Below are 20,506 nucleotides of genomic sequence, written 5' to 3'. Positions count from 1 at the left end.
GTTAAGTCATTTTATTGAGGCAGAATCAAAAGGATTTCACACAAATTCAAAGATAGCATCAAACGCAGCAAGTGTTGCAAAAATGCGCTTAAGTAAACATAGATAAAAAAGGCTGTACACATAATAGTTAGTTATTTAGTACATATGCCGCTAATTTACTGCACTTGTTAGGTAATGAGCTCATTACGCAAGTATGTCAAAAATTGGGATAGCCGTATTTATTGTAAAACGTCCTACGATACATGTGCGAAGGGGGAAGTCGAACGCTCTGTCTATGTCGATTTAAAACACTCCCTTCCCTTCGGTCGTGTTTCGACTCTTTTCCGCACTAGTTTACGTAGCGTAATGTCCTAGTGACATGCACAGTAGAAAGCATTACCTGCATCGTATGAGATGCCTAATCCATATGATAACATTGATAACGTTGGCTGTAGATTTGCAACTGATAAGAGTATGGGGAAAATTGGCAGTTCCTAACAGACTGATCTATTCCGCGCGTTTGCGCACACAACGCTGCACGGCTTTCGCAGCTCCGCAACTTTTATGTGCCCCTGGTACTCGTTGCGGTAGTTTATTACATTTTTAGTGTTTTTTTTGTGTAAAAGTGGTACAAAATGAGGATCCAGAGTTTTTTGCGTCAGTGTTTGGGGACAGCCATAAGTAAGTATTCCTAATAGGGTAATTTTTTTGAAGATTATGTTTTTTTAACCGAGCAAAAAAGGGAAATTCAGGGAAACTTAACCGATTATGAGTAAATACTAGGGCCCACTTAGACTGTACGACAACTCGCATACGAGTTTTATTACATTGCGGTATTTGAAAGCTGTGCAAGATTGTAACAGCCCGCCATGTAATAAAAATCGCATGCGAGTTCGCTCGCCGTCTAAATCAGGGTGGCTAGCCGAATGGCACAATACAACAATACAATGCCATTCGGCTACGGGGCCTGGCCCCGTAGCCGAATGGCATTTCTCCGACGCCAAACGAAAGCGATACGACGCTGGCTCTGTCGCGCCAATATGCAAGCGCGATAGAGATAGATATCTACTAGCGCTTCGTTTCGTGAGCGTTTCGTGAGCGATTGTGCCATTCGGCTAGCCACCCTGGCCTTAATGTGAACAAAGTTAATAAAAAACTTAATATTTAAGCCCGTTTTCTTAAACATGCAAAAAAATATGATGACGATTATTTCATGAGTTCATGACTTAATTGGTTTGACTGTTCAGTACGTGGGACTTTATTAAAGGAGAACGGAAATTATATTACTTTTGCGGTTATTAGGTATCCCGTATCCAATAAATCTCTCCAAGAATAACCACAAAATTAAATTTTGAAAAAACCCCTGCTTTCTTGAGTTGCAGGCGTCCATAGGTGACAGTGACTGCTTTCCATCAGGCGGGCTGTATACCTGTTTGCTACCGACGTGGTATAAAAAAAACATAGTGGACCTTATAACACTCCGTCGTTTTTACGTCCAGGGTTAAGATTACAGACACTATTAAGTATACAAGTTGCAATATCTGTAAATTGAAAATGAAAAAAGAAAAAACAGTTACCAGATCTTTTATTTTCTATTTATAGATAGAGATATTTTAATATCTCTCGAATTGTTCACACTGAAACGATAATTAACGACTATATAACATTTTATTGCATGTTGAAGAAATATACAAATTGACATATAAATGCAATACAGGTCTCCCGCGGTACAGGCCTAGCCTAGTGCGGGGACCCCTGGAAACTTGTGTTAACAATAATTAGGATATGCACAAATGGATGTAAATTTTACCTATCTTTTGCAACAAATGTCTTTGTGTTTATGTGCAACAATAAACGATTTTTACTTTTTTTACTTTTACTTTTACACAATTACCTAGTCCGTTTAAATAACTTTGAAGAAACAAACTACTGCAACAATGTAATATAATAATTATTATTTTACTGCACACTTACTTAGGTATGGTTCTGTTATCTGTAGTCAACTAGAAATTACTAGGTTTTCACATCATCATCTGTCTGAAAGAAGACTTTTCTTCCCTGTTATGAGAAATTAAAGAGGCCTTTTTCTGTTCAAGGACTTGATGTTGCCACAAAAAAAAATAACAAAACAAAAACGTCGTTCTGTATTAACCGTTAGGGCTCTACTGTACCTCAGCAGTTCTCGAAAAGTCTGTACAAAAATTAAGGAAAAAGTTAAATTTGTTTTTAGGGTTCCGTAGTCAACTACCCTTATAGTTTCGCCATGTCTGTCTGTCCGTCCGTCCGTCCGTCCGTCCGTCCGCGGATATTTAATCTCAGTAACCGTTAGCACTAGAAAGCTGAAATTTAGTACCAATATGTATATCAATCACGCCAACAAATTGCAAAAATAAAAAATGGAAAAAAAATGTTTTATTAGGGTACCCCCCCTACATGTAAAGTGGGGGCTGATGTTTTTTTTTCATTCCAACCCCAACGTGTGATATATTGTCGGATAGGTATTTAAAAATGAATAAGGGTTTACTAAAATTGTTTTTTGATAATATTAATATTTTCGGAAATAATCGCTCGTAAAGGAAAAAAAAGTGCGTCCCCCCCCCCCCCCCTAACTTTTGAACCATAAGTTTAAAAAATATGAAAAAATCACAAAAGTAGAACTTTATAAAGACTTTCTAGGAAAATTGTTTTGAGCTTGATAGGTTCAGTAGTTTTTGAGAAAAATACGGAAAACTACGGAACCCTACACTGAGCGTGGCCCGACACGCTCTTGGCCGGTTTTATTATTCCTATTTTGTTACCAAGAGTTTTTTGATGAATTGAGATTTTAGTAAGTTTTATTTCCTCATTAAGGTTCTCTAGTATCTATATTTTCTTAATTATAACAATTATCTTGTATGTATCTTACGAAAGTCTTATATTACTAAATGTTGGTAACAAAATAGGATCAATTAAAATTTGCTGACGTGGCTATGTACAAAGTTGTCGAGAACTGCTCACCTACGTACTACTAGTTCACAAAAACTAACTCTTGATGTCATTCTAATTTTTGTCGACATTGTGTCATTGTGACATTGTGGCCTAGCGGTAAGAGCGTGCGACTTTCAATCCGAAGGTCGCGCGTACCACGGTTCGTACCAATGAGTTTTTCTGAACTTATGTGCGAAATGTCATTTGATATTTGCCAGTCGCATTTCGGTGAAGGAAAACATCGTGAGGAAACCGGACTAATTCCAATAAGGCCTAGTTACCCTTTGGGTTGGAAGGTCAGTTGGCACGTTGGCAGTCGCTTTCGTAAAACTAGTGCCTACGCCAAATCTTGAGATTAGTTGTCACAGCGGACCCCAGGCTCCCATGAGCCGTGGCAAATGCCGGGATAACGCAAGGACGATGTTGATTGTGCCATTTGACAGCTAATATTGTAATATTTAAATATGTTCATGTAAATAAAGACTGAGTAAGTTTATACTGTAGGAAACTACATTGTAGAATTTGTGTTCAACAGGATATCCTTGTCATTTAGGTATAAGTAGGCCAATTTTGCTAATGCATTAAAAAAATCAACATGTTAGTTAACAATAGATAAGTAGCCATGCGAAAAGTAAAACTACAAAATTGCGAAACGTTAAATACTTAACTAGAGTACCATTATAAAAAAATACCTACAAAAGATAAATAAATAATCACTAATGAAATGACTTCATTTTGCTTTGAATAATATGACTTATGAATGGAAAAAAATACTTATTTCAATTCAATGTTGTTTTCACATTTAAGTCAAATCTTAATAACAAATAGCCATAATATACATTTTACATAATACACGTACGAAAAGGAAATTCGTAACTCGTTTAAAACACTCCCTTCAGTCGTGTTTTAATTTATCGCCACACTTTTCTAACTTTCCCTTATTCGCACTTGTATCGTAATGTACTATTTTGTGACATTTACTGATAGTGACGATAGTACAGTCAGCTGCAGAGAAAAGGAGACCCCCTGCCATACAAATTTGTATGCAAGGGTGTGGCATCGTAGCTCCCGAACGGATGAACCGATTTAGATTTAGTTTATTTGTCTGAAAGCTGAGTTAGTCGGAAGTGTTCTTAACCATGTTTCATGAAAATCGGTCTACTATGACGCAGTCGGGGGTTTTTTCAAAATTTTAAATTTTGTGGTTAGGTTATTATTCATATTTATATTTATTTATTGCATCCATGGTGTTATAAGATGTTACAAAGTTACGGGTTAAGAATTTCACCACCCCCTTTCTTCCCGTGGGTGTCGTAGAAGGCGACTGTGGGATATGGGTTAAATTGTGGCGTAGGCGAGAGGCTGGCAACCTGTCACTGCAATGTCACAGTTTCATTTTCTTTCAACCCCTTACTTGCCAAGAGTGGCACTGAAGCTTTAGTAGTTTCATGTGCTCTGCCTACCCCTTTATGGGATACAGGCGTGATTGTATGTATGTATGTATGTACAAAGTAGGTACACGTGCTCATGGACCCATTAGGGCGTGGCAACATATTTATATGCTGTATTACATATACATTATACTGTGCTGGACCCGTAGCCGAATGGCATTTCTCCGACGCCAAACGAAAGCGATACGCCGCTGGCTCTGTCGCGCCAATACGCAAGCGCGATAGAGATAGATATCTACTAGCGCTTCGTTTCGTGAGCGTTTCGTGAGCGATTGTGCCATTCGGCTAGCCACCCTGATACGATTATTTTATTTCCAGTGTCCTTCCCAAAGTTCCTCCTAGGCTCTGGAACAGTGTGGCCGTCCTACGCGCTCATCATCCTACGAAGCGCCGCTACGCCCCTTTCAGGTAATAATATTACATTACTATAAAACTCCCGTGAGACTCATACATATTTAAAAATATCCAAACATAAAACCGAAACATGTCATGTAGCGTTCGAAACATGTCGAACGCTACATCGACTTAATACGTGAGTAACCCGCTTAAAATATTTTTAAATTTACGATACGAATGCGTAAAAGAAGAAATTTGAAACCTGCTGGCGTATTATGCTTCCAATTGTATCACTTATCCACGTGGATAAGTCATCTGTCACTCTCACACAGACTTACTTGCCAGAACGTGACGGATGCTTTATCCACGTAGAACGTCGGCGTATTATGTTTCGAAGCACGATACGCCGGCAGTAGCGATAAATTAAAACACTGATTAATGCACTGAGAGAAATTTGCATTGTGAATTTAACAAGTTCGATTTGTTGCGGTTTATCCGTTTGAATCAGCCAAACGTTTGTTTAAAACAATATGTGTCAGGTTGTTTTTATAAAATCGACTTGTTGATTCAAATATATTGCCGATTCAAATGACAAGTAGCTCGTTGTTTGAACCAAAGAGCACGTAGGCGCTATTTTAACCAAAAAACTTGTTGAACGAACATGAAAACTGGTTGTATTTTCTCCCAGTGTGGACACGAATTAAGAATCTAGTCTCTCCTCCTAGTTTAGTAATAAATTTAACTTTTTCCATAATTTTTGTACAAACTTTTCGAGAACTGCTGAAATGCGGGTTATTTGTAGTGACATCTAGCGACAATCAGTACTGCTACTTGTCAATAGATGTCGCGACGAACGAAGAGTCTAATGCTCACCAATTTTTAGCTAATATTACAATAGTATTAATCAGTGTTCTTCAATTCCTTCTGCTTGTAATATAAGTTGTAAACTGATCTAATATTATTTTTTTGACGTGGCACTGTTGACACTTAGTATCGAGTAGTAGTACTGATAATTTACGCTATTTGACGCGTGGTTGTCGCTAGATGTCACTACAAATAACCCGCATTTACTGATGTATGGAGTTACTATTACTCTTCCCTTACTTATTTCTCTATGGAGAATCTCTATGGAAATAAATCAATTAATTCATTAATTCATATTCATATTCATCTTTATTTGTATTAAGCATACATTGTCACTATACACAATTATACATTTACATATATCACCATTATAGCCCTTATAATACTAATACTTACAATGCTTATAATGCTAATTCAGGGCCCATCAGCCTCTTTGAAGAGGCTCTCATGGGCAGTCTGCCGTACATCTCCAGTATTTTCATGTCACCTTTCGGTGGACTGATTGTGGATAAATTTGGGAGGCGATGGAGTGGTATTTTCACCAATTTTGTTGTTGCGGTAAGTTTTAGGACCTATTTTCGATTTATAAGTATATACTTGTATGAATTTTGTATACCTTCATGAAACAGATTATAATTACTTTCATAGTTTAGTAACTATTTCACTGAACCCAATTTGTAAAGACTATTTTTATTCTTTACTTCAAAAAACAAATGAAGAAGTTGCATTTTTTTAACATAGTATGTTTAAATTACGATTTTTAATCATAAATAGGTAACTGACAGGTCGGTCGGTCGTACATCGAATATGTGGTCTTAGATAATAAATAAACCAAATACATAATATGTATGTAACTCCGTATAGACCTTTTCTCTGGTATAGACGGATAAAGTCTAAAAAAACGTATCTCAAAGCCCTAGAGAAAAAGGTACCGTGGCCTAGATGGCGTTACACCTTTGGGGAACGCTCGGCTAGATGGCGCTTATATTAATATTTGACATTTTAACACATATCAAGCTAACAATATGGGCCAAATTGTCAAAACTGAGGTTCAAAAGTTTTAAGCTTGTGTCGAGAGATGGCAGTCTATGCACTGTAATTACACATTTTACTTTGACAGTAACTCTCTATAATACTCGATCCTTTTTGAATAAACTTAGATAAGTTGGCGCCGGGCTCCGGACCTCTTAATTTGGGGATTTTTTTCTTAAATTTAGTGTAAAAATTCATCGTCCCACCCCCCATCCCTATTTTGTCATTTGCTAGTTCTGCGACTTTATAGCTTAAATTTAAAAATAATAATAATAAGGTTAGGTTTTTTATAATGTGTTTATATATTTTGTATTGTTTTGTAAGTGGTTCTGTATTTTACTTTTATAATCATTACAGGCTTTCTCTGTCCCTATGTCCCTATGTATGCTTAAATCTTTAAAACTACGCAACGGATTTTGATGCGGTTTTTTTTTAATAGATAGAGTGATTCTAGAGGAAGGTTTACATGTAGGTATAATACCCGTGCGAAGCCGGGGCGGGTCGCTAGTCATATTATAAAATAGCCTAACTTAAGAAGGAAAATAAATAAAGGAAATAGGAATAATATTGGCGACACCTTACACAGATCAACTTAGCCCCAAACTAAGCAAAGCTTGTACTATGGGTGCTAAGTGATGATATACATACTTAAATAGATAAATAGATATTTATATACATTTCATAAAAAATATTTTCCAAAACTGACTTCACGTTGGCTACGTGAAAAATATATTATTGCCTGTGTTGATATAAAAGGCAATATAATACTTATCTTGTTATTACTTAATGTCGTTCTTGATAAAAATTGTGTGATAATTATCGCGAACCATGGAATTTGGGAGGTTGAGAGGATCGCAGGTGGGCTAACGCTGTGGCTTGCGTGGGCGACGGTCGCGCGACGGCGATGCGACGCATACGAAATCAAACCATGGAAGTATGAGACGCGACGGCGACGGTCGCGCGACCGTCGCCCACGCAAGACACGGCGTGAGAGTGTTTTCATAATACTTATACGATCCGACACCGATTTGACAACCGGTCTGGCCTAGCACGCAGTGGCCAGTGACCATGCCTGCTAGGGCATTTATTTGTGTGATGAGTACAAATATTTGTTCCTGAGTCATGGATATTTACTATGCATATGTCGGAGAATGACCAAAATGTGGTTTAAGATACGTTTTATGACGCTATATTTGACGAATGGAGCAAACAAGGGTTTTACAACTTTGTACAACCTGGCTGGTATTCGACTGAGTTCTGCCAGAACGTCAGAGAGGACGCTATTGTCTAAAAGAACAGAATCGAAAAACAGATGATGAACAGATGATTGGAGGCTGTCAATCGATCTGCAGTGGAAATGGTTGAGGAGTGCTGGCGTTGTTGGAGATTCATCGGTCTAATCCGGCGGTTTGCTCGAAATAATAGGCGGAATGTGATTAAATGTGTAATCGGTTTTGTGCAGTAAATTCTGTGAAATGGACATGGTATTTCATTGAAAGCTCTCATAAACAACTACAACGGGTCCAGGGTGGCTAGCCGAATGGCACAATCGCTCACGAAACGCTCACGAAACGAAGCGCTAGTAGATATCTATCTCTATCGCCCTTGCGTATTGGCGCGACAGAGCCAGCGGCGTATCGCTTTCGTTTGGCGTCGGAGAAATGCCATTCGGCTACGGTAGTCCATGGGCCAGTGAAGAAGTCGGTATAATTTGGGGGTACTAAGTTTCCTTTTTACAGCAGTTAGGTACGCTTATAAGGATGTTAAAAAACCATGATTGCCATCTCAAAATGGTAGCTAAACAAAATGGCCGCCAATCCAAGATGGCGGATATTGAGTTTTAAAAAATCGACCATATCTCCAGAAGTATTGGTCCGATTTCATTTTTCTTTTTTTTAAACGAAAGCTCTTTTTGTGTACTCAAATACTTTTCATATTTATTGATTCGATAAATTCAACCATTAGTTATTAATTAACGATAAATGTTAAAAAAAATATCTTTTTTTCTAAGACTTTTTGTCAAAAATCATGTTTCTACAAAATATCTTGGATATTCTGATAAATATTTAAATGCAGAAAAATAGTGCCATTAATCACCTTTAATTTGATGTATAAAAGATACAGACTTAATTAACAAAAACGCATAGAGGATTAATTTTAATTCTGTCTTCGTTGAAATTCACCGTTGTGCATACAGTACTAAAAGCTTCAGGTCGATGTTGCAGATTACTAATATGCTGTTTTTAGTATATTTATTTATTTATTTAAACTTTATTGCACAGTAAAAATATACAGTTACAAAAGGCGGACTTAATGCTACATGTCAATCTCTACCAGTCAACCTTTAGGCCAAACAGAGAAGACCAAAAAAGGTGCGGGATATGTAAAGAACACTAATACAGACTTGATTAAATATATTTATATGATATTTCTGCAATTGTCCTTACAATTTTATTAAGAAAAGAACTGAACGTGATAGTATCCGAAATCCATTAGCTTTAAGAATATAATAAAATACGTCATAGGTAAAGTACAGTTTTAGATATTTGATTATATGTATAAAATTTCTTTAGTGATGCAGCGCCAACCAACCGAGATAATACAAAATAAATAAACTAGACATAGTTGAGTTCCTATCTCATCACATTAACCTTTTGACCACCATGTCCGGATATGGCCGTCGCTGGAAATGCTTCCTAAGGACGCTAACCATGGCCATCAGTTTTGCCAATTACATTGGGGGCCCATGCGGGCCTTCTTAACGCCTATTTTTGCTTAAATAATTGCGATCCACGTCTGTCTGGTGTCCGGGGCACGACATATTCTTTTTCACTATTTGGCGTTTAAAAGGTTAAGCGATCTTTGATCCGTGTTCGAGAAAACTTATATTTAGTTAAAATAATCCTTGCATACAAAAGATGAAGAACAGACCCCAAAAGAAAAATATAAAATATATATAATGCATTAATAAGGCATATCTATGAAGTATCCGACTTTTTTTTTTCCCCTCACTAGCTCAGAAACACGTGTTTTGTCCTTTAATACCAGCGGGTAAAAACGCATTTTATCCACTAGTGGGTAAAGTAATTTGACCTTGAATAAAGTCAAATTAACTGCTTTAAAATTGATAAAAGTAGGTGAATCTAGTAATAAAGATGATTTACCACCTGTGGAACTACTGGAAGCCGTGATAAACGCATTTTTTGCGTTATAGTTTCCTCGCTATAGTGAGGGGAAAAGTTTTGTGTTACACTCGGGTGCAAATGTATTTTACTTCTCGTGTGTTAAAAAACTCGCAAGTTCAGGATTCTATTCTCGAACCACTCGCTTCGCTTGTGGTTCAACTATAGAATCCTTTCACTTGCTCGTTTTTCAATTCCACACTCGGCGTTAAAATACAACTTTGCCCCCTTGTATAACAAATAACTATTTTAGTATGGATAGGTAGACGTTTGACCACGATCACACCTGATGGTAAGTGATGATGCGGTCTACGGTGGAGCACGCTTACCTATGAGATACCTTTTTACTCTTAAGAGTTTTGAATGATTCACGGTTATTTTCATTAGACTTATATTGACCGGGATATAGACCGTGATTAGCTTTTTCCCGATATTTCGACGCAGTTGCATGCATCATGATCACGAAAAACTCCGTGATCATGATGCATGCAACTGCGTCGAAATATCGGGAGCTCGACAAAAATCAAAAAGGTAATCACGGTCTATATCCCGGTCAATATAAGTCTTTTTACTCTTGCTTTAAAGAGACCTAGATTGACCTGGACTACTAATAAACAACGTGATATAGGTACATACATACATACATACATACAATCACGCCTGTATCCCATAAAGGGGTAGGCAGAACACATGAAACTACTAAAGCTTCAGTGCCACTCTTGGCAAATAAGGGGTTGAAAGAAAACGAAACTGTGACACTGCAGTGACAGGTTGCCAGCCTCTCGCCTACGCCACAATTTAACCCATATCCCATAGTCGCCTTCTACGACACCCACGGGAAGAAAGGGGGTGGTGAAATGCTTAACCCGTCACCACACAGGATATAGGTACCTACCGAATAAATTTTAATTTACGCACAGAAATATATTACTTATTACCGCTAATGTAGATTGTAGAGCCAATATCAAGCCTTCAAGACAGGTAACAGATTAATTTTCTACAAATTTTTCGAACTTTTATGGCAGGTCTTGTTTCTGGGCTATGCTTCCAAAACAATACACGCATATTCCACCTTTAATCACGACTTACGTGCCCTGGCCCGGCCGAAGCCCATTTTAGAGTAGCAATCCGATCTCTATAACTCTGACCCGTCGCCGCATCAGCATCAACTCGTTTCGCTTCCATCGTAGAAAGACATACCGAACGTGTTGTGCTCTATATGCAACTTTTAGCCTCTTCATTTAGTACATTGTTAGTGTCCACGTCTCGCAAGCTTATGTCACAGTGGGAAGTACCCAGTTACACAGTGATCAAACATGTTGGTCAGTGTGTAACTGTGAACTGGTCAGTGTGAACCATAACACAATACAGAAATCCAAGTCCCTGTATTGTGTTGTGGTTCGCCACAACTCAACGTTTTGTGCCTATTTTGCGTGATGTGGGGGATTTAGCTAGTCCTGTCAGCTTATCTCCTCGAGAAATCCTATTAGACCTTTAATATTGAGTAGGAGAACTTTGGAGAGGTTTCTCGGGGATCCGAGATGTTTTTTCCTGTATGGAGCCCCTCTGCTCACTCCATCACCAGGTGAGAGGCACCCTCGTCACAGGGGAATGTTCATAGCATCTGTTATGAAAATATGTTTGTTAAATAGTCTACGACCTGTTCTGACATTGGTTACCATTCTCAGTACGTTTTCACATTATCCGATCCGATATCGGATGTCGGACCTATATCCCATACATTACAGGCGCCATCTTGGATTTTTTCTAAGGAAATCCTTCCGACATCCGATATCGGATCGGATAATGTGAAAACGGCGTTAGGCGGACTTTCCCTAGTTGAAGCAGCGTTTCTGTGAGTTTTCCATTGATGCTAGGCTAGGCTTGTTTGAAAGCAGCATTTGATCTGGTTTTGGCAGTGTGCTGTGTGTAGTTTCCTATTGAGCATACCTTGCTGAAGGGCATCGGGAGAATCGGCAGTCGACCCCAGCTGCCTGGCCAGCTCGTAGGCCGCATCATCACCTCGAGATCCACTGTGTCCTTTGGTCCATTGAAGGATGATTTTGTTATTATGACTTACCTCCTTTAGTCGTTTATGGCATTCCTTAACCCAAGCTTTATTTGTTGTTCCGGATAACTTGTCCTCTGTTACTTGTTATAAAAGCTGATATATGGTTAGCTTTGGATAAGCCTGTCCTTGCCGTAACTTTCAATTTGTACATATATGTTTAACTACTTTAACCCAACACTCACCGACGGCATACAGTTCGTCCAGCATATGACGGGGAACATGTGCTTCTTTGAAGATGACGATGTTATCCGCATATCGAAGATAATTGAGGCGTACATTTATACATCTATCATTCCTATTGAGGCCTTTATAAATGCCTTCCTGTTTAAAAACTCGGCCAGATTGCCTAACCCCGGAGTTCCTCTCTAATAATTGAGATTCGTCGATATGGGTGCAAACTATTCTTCTGATTCAATAGCAGGTTGAATAGAAACATTCGCATTTTGGTACACCTGTTATGAAAATTCTACTGACGTGGATAGGTAATTAAAACGTCTGTTATTAACGTCTAACGTTTTTCGTTCGGTAATGACTAACAATACATGTTAATAATATTTGGCTCTACTTTAAGCGGTGATAAATGTCTCAAAGTTTGTCCATCCGGTATTTCACGGCTTCAAAGAACATTTCTAAAGTTTGCCCGAATTCTGGGGGTGCTCTTCACTAACCCGCTCGTGCGTAGGTTTTTTTTTCAAATTTGAGAGTCCTTCAATGCGGAACGATTTTCAATCCGGAACACGATCTTAACCCTTAAACGCAAGTTGATGACGGAGTATTCCATCTCCTAGAGACATGTAGCATTAAGTCCGCCTTTTGTAACTGTAGGTATATTTTTACTATGCAATAAAGTTTAAATAAATAAATAAATATACTAAAAACAGCATATTAGTAATCTACAACTTCGACCTGAAGCTTTTAGTACTGTATGCACAACGGTGAATTTCAACGAAGACAGAATTAAAATTAAGCCTCTATGTGTTTTTGTTAATTAAGTCTGTATCTTTTATACATCAAATTAAAGGTGATTAATGGCACTATTTTTCTGCATTTAAATATTTATCAGAATATGCAAGATATTTTGTAGAAACATGATTTTTGACAAAAAGTCTTAGAAAAAAAGATATTTTTTTTACATTTTTCGTTAATTACTAACTAATGGTTGAATTTATCGAATCAATGAATATGACAAGTATTTAAGTACACAAAAAGAGCTTTCGTTTAAAAAAAAGAAAAATGAAATCGGACCAATACTTCTGGAGATATGGTCGATTTTTTAAAACTCAATATCCGCCATCTTGGATTGGCGGCCATTTTGTTTAGCTACCATTTTGAGATGGCAATCATGGTTTTTTAACATCCTCAAAGGCCTACCTAACTGCTGTAAAAAGGAAACTTAGTACCCCCAAATTATACCGTTTGGCAAAATTGGACCAGCTGGCCCATGGACTACGGGGCCTGGCCAGGCCTGGTATGATACGCCCACGATCCGACATATATATTTGTACCTATTTTATATCTATCGTTGTCTGAGTACCTGCAACACAAGCCTTCTTGAGCTTACCGTGGGGCTCAGGCAATCTGTGTGAGAATGTCCTATAATATCATCATCATTATCTTGCCCTTATCCCAGTCACTTAGGGTCGGCGCAGCATGTCTTTCTCCTCATACATCCCTATCACTCGTCATCTCATCATTAACTTGTTTTAGGTCCATATCATGTCTCACACAGTCCTATAATATATTTAATTTAATTTAATTTAATTTAATATGAATTACTGAAACTGAATTCAAAAAGATAACAAGGACCTATTCACACCCAGTCGATGTTTAACATGGCATAATGATGGTATGTAAGGTACCTAAATAGAAGTTATTTATTTTAAACGTATTTTTTTATACATAACTGTAAAATATCAAAATAAAACAAACACATTTTTTTTTCTTTTCTTTTTTTCATCATCTCATTCTACCAGCCAGCTTAGGACATTAATATAAATTTTGTATGAAATTACTTTGCACTCTTGAGGATAAAATGCAATTTTCTCATCGGATTTGAAGAGTTAAGAGAGTCTTTACGAGTTGAGGTGGTGAAAATATTTTTTTATACTAAGTCGATGGCTAACAAGCATACGGTCCGCCTGATGGAAAGCGGTCACGGTAACCTATGGACGCCAGCAACTCAAAGAGCGTTGTCACCCCATTAGAAACTTGTACACTCCCTTTTGCTGTGTTAAGTAAAAGTACACAGCAAAAAGGAGTGTACAAGTTTCAAGGAGGGTTCGGGTTGCCGAAGACTCAAAGGACAATTAATAGACGGAACAAATTAGTTCCGTAAGTCCTCCCGTTGTTAGCACACCGCACCCTCGTTGAGCTCTGGCAGCCTTACTCACCGGCAGAAAAGCAACACTATGAGTAGGGTCTAGTGCTATTTGGCTGCGGTCTTCTGTAAGGCGGAGGTGCTTCCCCAGTTGGGATCTGCTCTAGATTCGAGCGAGACGATACCACACAAAGCGGAATATCATTCGCTATGCCCTACCTCCTACATTAAGTACTATGTTTTCAGGTTTCCTGGGTGTTCGTTATCTACGGTACAACATCTCCTATGTTGTTGATAGGAAGGTGTCTATTTGGTGTGAGCGGTGGCTTGCTTATGCAGGTACGCACATAATTATCGTTAATTACTATCAACCTGTAATCAATTGAATTGACCATTGAATCAATTGAATGGGTCATTGAATCAATTGCATTATGGTAATTGTAACGAAATATAACTAGAATTGAAATTTTGCCAACTTTTGTGACATTGGTTGTCAATGCAATTGTCTGAAACCTGAGTTCCACTAGGGTTCATCATCAGCTCTATCTTTAGTACTGCTCACCAGGACGAGCCTGATGAAAAAAGCACCGTGTATCTATGTTGCACCGAACCTGAGTTCCCTTAGGTACAGCCAGGGTTCAGCATCAGCTGCTCTTGACACTATCATGACATACTGAATTTTACCAGTCAAATCTACCAGGATATCATATATTTACAGGTAGCCTGGGCATTCGCAGCAGAAGTATCCGAAGATGCCTGTCGAGGCTTCATGTCTTCCTTACCATCAGTCACCTACGCCTTTGGTGCCCTGGTATCCATCATCCTCGGCTGGGTGACGTCCTACCACAATATTGCGTATATAAACTTCGGGTTAGCGATTGCGAATGCGTTTACCATGTGGTTGTTGCCTGAGACACCGGTCTATTTGTGTTTGATTGGAAAACATGAGGTGAGTAGTATCGCTTTACAGATTCTATATCTTCTATCATGAGTCTTGGACGTTTTAGCATACGATACTCGATAGAGTTAACGACATGGAGAAGTTGTGTACTTAATATTAGATTGTAGTAAGGAACCGTTTGGAAGCGCTGTTCACTTTCTCCTTACAATTAATGTCATTTTCCGTGACGATGTTTTCTGTTCAAAAACTGTCAAAAACTCATGACAAAGGTCCAGTATACAATGCCAAAACATTAATGTAAAAGGTATCGGTACCTCCGAGGCAATAGACACAATTATAGAAGACATTACTAATAATTTAAATGAAAAGTTAAGGGTGGCTGGTATCTTTCTTGATTTAAAATCCGCTTTTGACACTATTGATCATGACATCTTATTGCATAAACTAGAATTCTATGGTATCAGGGGAAAGGTATTAAACTTATGTAGGTCGTATTTGCGGAACCGAAAACAGTTTGTAGAAGTTACAGAGGTTAATGAAAGTGCTATTGAGGTCACCTATAGGTCAAAATGTGTTAACATAACACGAGGGGTTCCTCAAGGATCTGTGTTAGGACCCATATTTTTTGTTTTATATTTTAACGACTTTATTTCTTATATTTGTAGGGCAATTCCAGATATAAAGCTAGTGACATTTGCAGACGATACGAGCGCAGTCTTGTCAAGCCCAACTCTTACTGGTCTAAATAATAAGGTCAATTTAGCACTAGAAGTATGTCAGGCATGGCTTCGTGCAAATAGTTTGATTTTAAATAGCTCAAAGACTTACGCTATGTTATTTAAAACAACAGCAAGAAATAATGAATCCCTATGTGTACATATTAATGGCGACATCATTAGACCTGTAGATAGCGCAAAAATGTTGGGTATTCACCTAGATTCACTATTAAACTGGAAGGATGAATTAAATAATTTAGAAAAGTCAATTAGTTCTGCTTGTTATGCCATTCGCAGCCTCAGGGATGAATTGACCGTTGAGCAACTCAAAATGGTTTATTTTGCCCTTGTAGAGTCAAAACTCCGCTATAGCATAAAACTGTGGGGCAACAGCTATAAATACAATATAAACCGAGCTTTCGTTGCCCAAAAAGATGCTATACGTGCTATAGCTAGAATTCCTCCATGGGAGAGTTGTAGAGAACACTTCATGAGTCTACAAATACTTACAGTACCCAGCCTCTACATTCTTGTCCTGTTGACTGATGTCATCAAGCATCGCAATCGTTTTGAAAGTGATTCAGAAATGGTGTTGCGGGAAGCCTCTAGGACTAAGAACTTAACACCAAAAGTAGCACCGCGGCTAGAGGTTGTAGAGCATAGTGCCAAAGTACAAGCGGTTAAATTATTTAACAGGATGCCTATAGAGTTTAAAGTTATAAGATGCTCTGTAACCTTTAGAGATAAGTTAAAATTGTATTTATTAGAAAAATGCTGCTATGACATTAATGATTTTTAGTTCTAAGTAGGTATTATTATTATTTATTTTTGCTGACATGTAGTGCGTATTATTATTATTAGTTATTATGTTCTTTCATTAATTTTAATTTTTTTTTTTTTTAATCATTATTTTTATCATTGTTTTATTTAATAAGTATAATAGCAGACATTTTTATTGGGGGTTTTTATTGTATAATATGTTTTTGTTTGTATTATTTTACTGTATATATTAGACATACACATTCAAACACGATGTCAAATTGTTCATGAATAAATAAACTAAACTAAACTAAACTAAACTATTTTTCGTCCGGAGGGTTCGTCGGTCTTTGTATATAGGTACGAGTACATACATTTCACGGTTGTTGTAAGATTTGGAAAATCCTGAATAACACTGTCATAATATACCTATTTATCCGCAAATTACTGAAATGAATAGAAAAGAAAAAAATTATTTAACGTCACAACAAAGTACAAATAAAACAAAGGACATGCAAACAAAAAACATTAGACCCTAAAATAGGAAGGACCCCACTCAGACTGATCACAGATTCTGGACTTCAACGGAGAAAAGATTTAACTCTGACATAACCTAGCCTGTTGTTATCTATTTACCAGGAAGCGTTGAAATCGCTGTCGTTCTACCGTGCATCTACGACCAAAGACAAAGCTGTGCTAGACGAAATGGCAGAAATTAAAGCCAATCAGGAAAACAAGCAGAAATCCGCAACTTTAGTGCCGACTGAAGGTAATGTTTTTAGTACCTACTTGCAACTATACTAATCAAAGTAATCAGACTTCCTCCCTTCCTTCAAACCAAGGGTGAAAAGGCATCTTCTGGGCGAGCTCACTCCATCATAGGCCACATCTTTGCCTTTGGCTAGTCTGTGGCCAAGAGTAAGCCCATTTATAATAGGGATGACGACTACATAAAAAAAAATTGCATTCTATTTAGTCCGTCAGTTAGATCGTCCAAAAGTACTAAACACATATTTTTCCCTTTTTCTAATTAATGATAAAATACAAAGATATAGAGCATCAAAGTTCCGGAGTGGGGGCTTGTGACGTCACTTCGAAGTAAAAATTGTACCTAGGCGTGACGTCACGCGAAACTTCAACGCACTGTACCGTCGCCATTTTTCGTTTACGAGAAAAAATAAAAATACGTGTCTAATATTATTTGATAATCTAATTGACGGACTAATTAGTTTTTTTTAGTCGTCTCGCCTATTTAGTATAAATCCGTAGGTACCTATGTATGGGATGATCACAGAACTTTATTTATATAGAAGAAACAAGTTCATCTATTTGTATAGGGGCCGAGCGTGTCAAATTTTGTACTGAAGTTGTTTCTTGCCTGTAATTTTAAATATGTCTCAGGCTCTTGATTGTTCATAATTTTTGTGTTGTTGCAATTGAATATCACGTAACGAGGCATTTTTTATGTTTTGATTGACTTCAACTTACAAAAATTGACGCCCGAAAGCTGCAAGCTGCGATTAAAGACGGACAACTCAGTGGATTTCACTGAGTTCATTTGACACGCTAAGTAGATACGTTTGCTTGATCTATGGTTTATATGACATATGTGGGGATGATGATGATATTGATGGTGAAGCTTAGTTGAATAATGTAATTTTTATTTCCAGAACCAGTGACTCACGATCCTGAAAAGCAAAATCTGGCAAATGAAGAGTTTGTTCCTCCGGCGAAACTATCAGCTTTGCAATATTTCCGTAAGATAATACTTTACATCTATTTATATCCATCTGTTCAGCATCTTCTGAAGCAGTAAATACATTATTTTTATAGCATATATTTGCCCATACCCCAGCTGGCAACCTGCAAGCTGGCAAGCTGGTCCTCTCACAAAGAAAATGATACTGAGGATTTTCTGAGTTTAGTTAAATACTATACTGAGTATAATTAATTAGTTTAATTATTCTAGTACCATATACGTACCTGTGTTGGATAACGTCTTATTGGTGCAATGCAAATAGGTAGAAGGAGAAGGGCACTGGGCCCCAGTCCATGTCCAGGACCTGGACTCTAATGGTTGTGGATTCAAGCCCCATCCACCTAAGACAGTGACTAATACATTATTCCAGTTTTATCTTAAAGAGTAGTTATGCCATGTTTCAGGAATTTCTCCCGGAGCGCGCTGGTCCTTCATAGTCGTGACTATAATCCTGACGCTCTCCATCTTCACGGGAGTCATCGCCATCCAAGTGTATGGTGGAACGCTGTTCCTCAAAGCCACTCCATCGCTGTCGCCTGACTTGTGCGCTGTACTTCTGGCGTCCATCTTGATGGTTGGCGCTATCTCTGGAGCGGCTTGCACGGATTTATTTGGAAGACGGGTAAGTAAATACCTCTATAATAGGACATTCTTACACAGATCAGATTCACTAAGCACCGTGGTAAGCTCAAGGTTTGTTATGTGTGACTGACATAGGAAACATCCTTGGCTCAAGATCACTAGGATTCGAACCCAGGTCCATCATCTAGGCAGAGGGCTAGGGCCACTACTATGCCAGACAGATATTGGTCGTTGCTTGTCTAGTTTGGTACAGTTTAGATTTCGCGAGACCAATAGCCAGATTTTATGACAGAAATAAGTATAATTTCAAATTGACAAAATTGATTCAATGCTTCTACGCCAAGTGTCAACATCAAGTTTTGTGTCTCCCAGATATTGAGAAATTTTTTCTGCTTCAGATCTTACTGATATCAGCAGCCACTATAAACGGAGTCTGCATGGTGCTGCTAGGAGTGATGGTGCGGTGGCCATTCGGACCCGAGTGGCTTGTTCCTGCCGTCATCCTAGTTTTCTGTTTCATCTTCAACCTTGGCGGTGGCATGATACCATATGTGTTGTTAGCTGAAGTATTTGTCCCTGAGGTGAGTTCATTTTATAAGTTTGAATGAATTATCATAATATCGAGTGAATGGTGCCTGCCATCATCCTGCCCCTGGTCTTTTACTCCATCAATCTTAGCGGTAGTATTTTTTAGGTGAAAAATTCGTTCCTCAGGTGAGTTCATTTGTGAAATTTAAATCAATTATCATAACACCGAGTGGTTAGTACCTGTCGAAGACTACATGAAACAAATAAGATCTTCAGAACAGTATAGCAGCTTCTACTACGGTCTGGCCTATGCAGTGAGGACTTTGGTCAAAAGATTTACCAATATTTTTGAGGAGAATACAGATTTTATATTCTTTTACAGGTAGTTTTAGACCAATTTGTTTTTTTTTTCTACAGGTGAAAGGCTTCTCCCAATCCATCATGATGCTCTGGCTATACATCGTCAACTTCATTCTACTGCTACTCTTCGTACCAGCCGTCGAATACATCGGCCTTGAGGTCGTCTTCTTCGTGTTTGCTGGATGTGCCTTCCTTTGCACGTTATGTACTTATTACATGATCCCGGAGACGAAGGGCATGAACCCTTATGTTATTGAAGAAATGTTTGGGAATAGGGTTAAGGAGGGAAGAAGGTGGACAAGACCAGTTTCTGAGAAGAAGTGAGTGAAGATGAGTTTGAAGATGAGAAGAGAGAATATTCTGGAGCAAACCGTCTTACAGATCTTGAAAGATTTTCAAAGGTGTATGCTATAAATAACTCAATGGTTTATTGTAATTTATTTATGATCAATTTCCTATATTTGTCTAATACACGACACTTTTTCATAATCTTCATGAAAATGTATGAAGGCTTAAGTTCCTGAAATGAGCCGAACAAGTTCTACCTATGTGATGAAATGTGATAAATATAACATATGTACTTATAAACTTAATTTAATAAATAATTTTAAGATGGTCGCTTGTTTCATCTTATATTACAAATAGGTATCCCTGTAATGTAAATTTAAGCACTCGCACTTGCAGGGCAGCCGTCAGCATAGA

The 20,506-nt window shown here is 37.9% G+C and overlaps 1 protein-coding gene across 1 annotated transcript; it reads left to right on the top strand.

The window, feature by feature from the left end:
- The first annotated feature begins 494 nt into the window (after positions 1-494).
- LOC125237659 (facilitated trehalose transporter Tret1-like) lies at positions 495-20,420 on the top strand. The gene is made up of 10 exons (XM_048144792.1): positions 495-660; positions 4,716-4,805; positions 6,016-6,155; positions 14,446-14,538; positions 14,918-15,148; positions 17,215-17,344; positions 18,246-18,332; positions 18,739-18,956; positions 19,315-19,497; positions 19,862-20,420. Exons 1-10 carry the CDS (start codon positions 615-617, stop codon positions 20,126-20,128), a joined length of 1,485 nt encoding a protein of 494 aa, XP_048000749.1. The 5' UTR covers positions 495-614; the 3' UTR covers positions 20,129-20,420.
- The last annotated feature ends 86 nt before the right edge of the window (positions 20,421-20,506 follow it).

This window comes from Leguminivora glycinivorella, chromosome 22 (assembly GCF_023078275.1).
Source record: "Leguminivora glycinivorella isolate SPB_JAAS2020 chromosome 22, LegGlyc_1.1, whole genome shotgun sequence".
NCBI lineage: Eukaryota > Metazoa > Arthropoda > Insecta > Lepidoptera > Tortricidae > Leguminivora > Leguminivora glycinivorella.
This window is presented reverse-complemented; position numbering and strand designations above follow the sequence as displayed.

Coding starts and splice junctions, on each gene's coding strand:
- LOC125237659 (XM_048144792.1), top strand. CDS start 615: ATGAGGATCCAGAGTTTTTTGCGTCAGTGTTTGGGGACAGCCATAA. Junction 6,156..14,445: donor TCACCAATTTTGTTGTTGCG/GTAAGTTTTAGG, acceptor CTATGTTTTCAG/GTTTCCTGGGTGTTCGTTAT. Junction 19,498..19,861: donor CTGAAGTATTTGTCCCTGAG/GTGAGTTCATTT, acceptor TTTTTTCTACAG/GTGAAAGGCTTCTCCCAATC.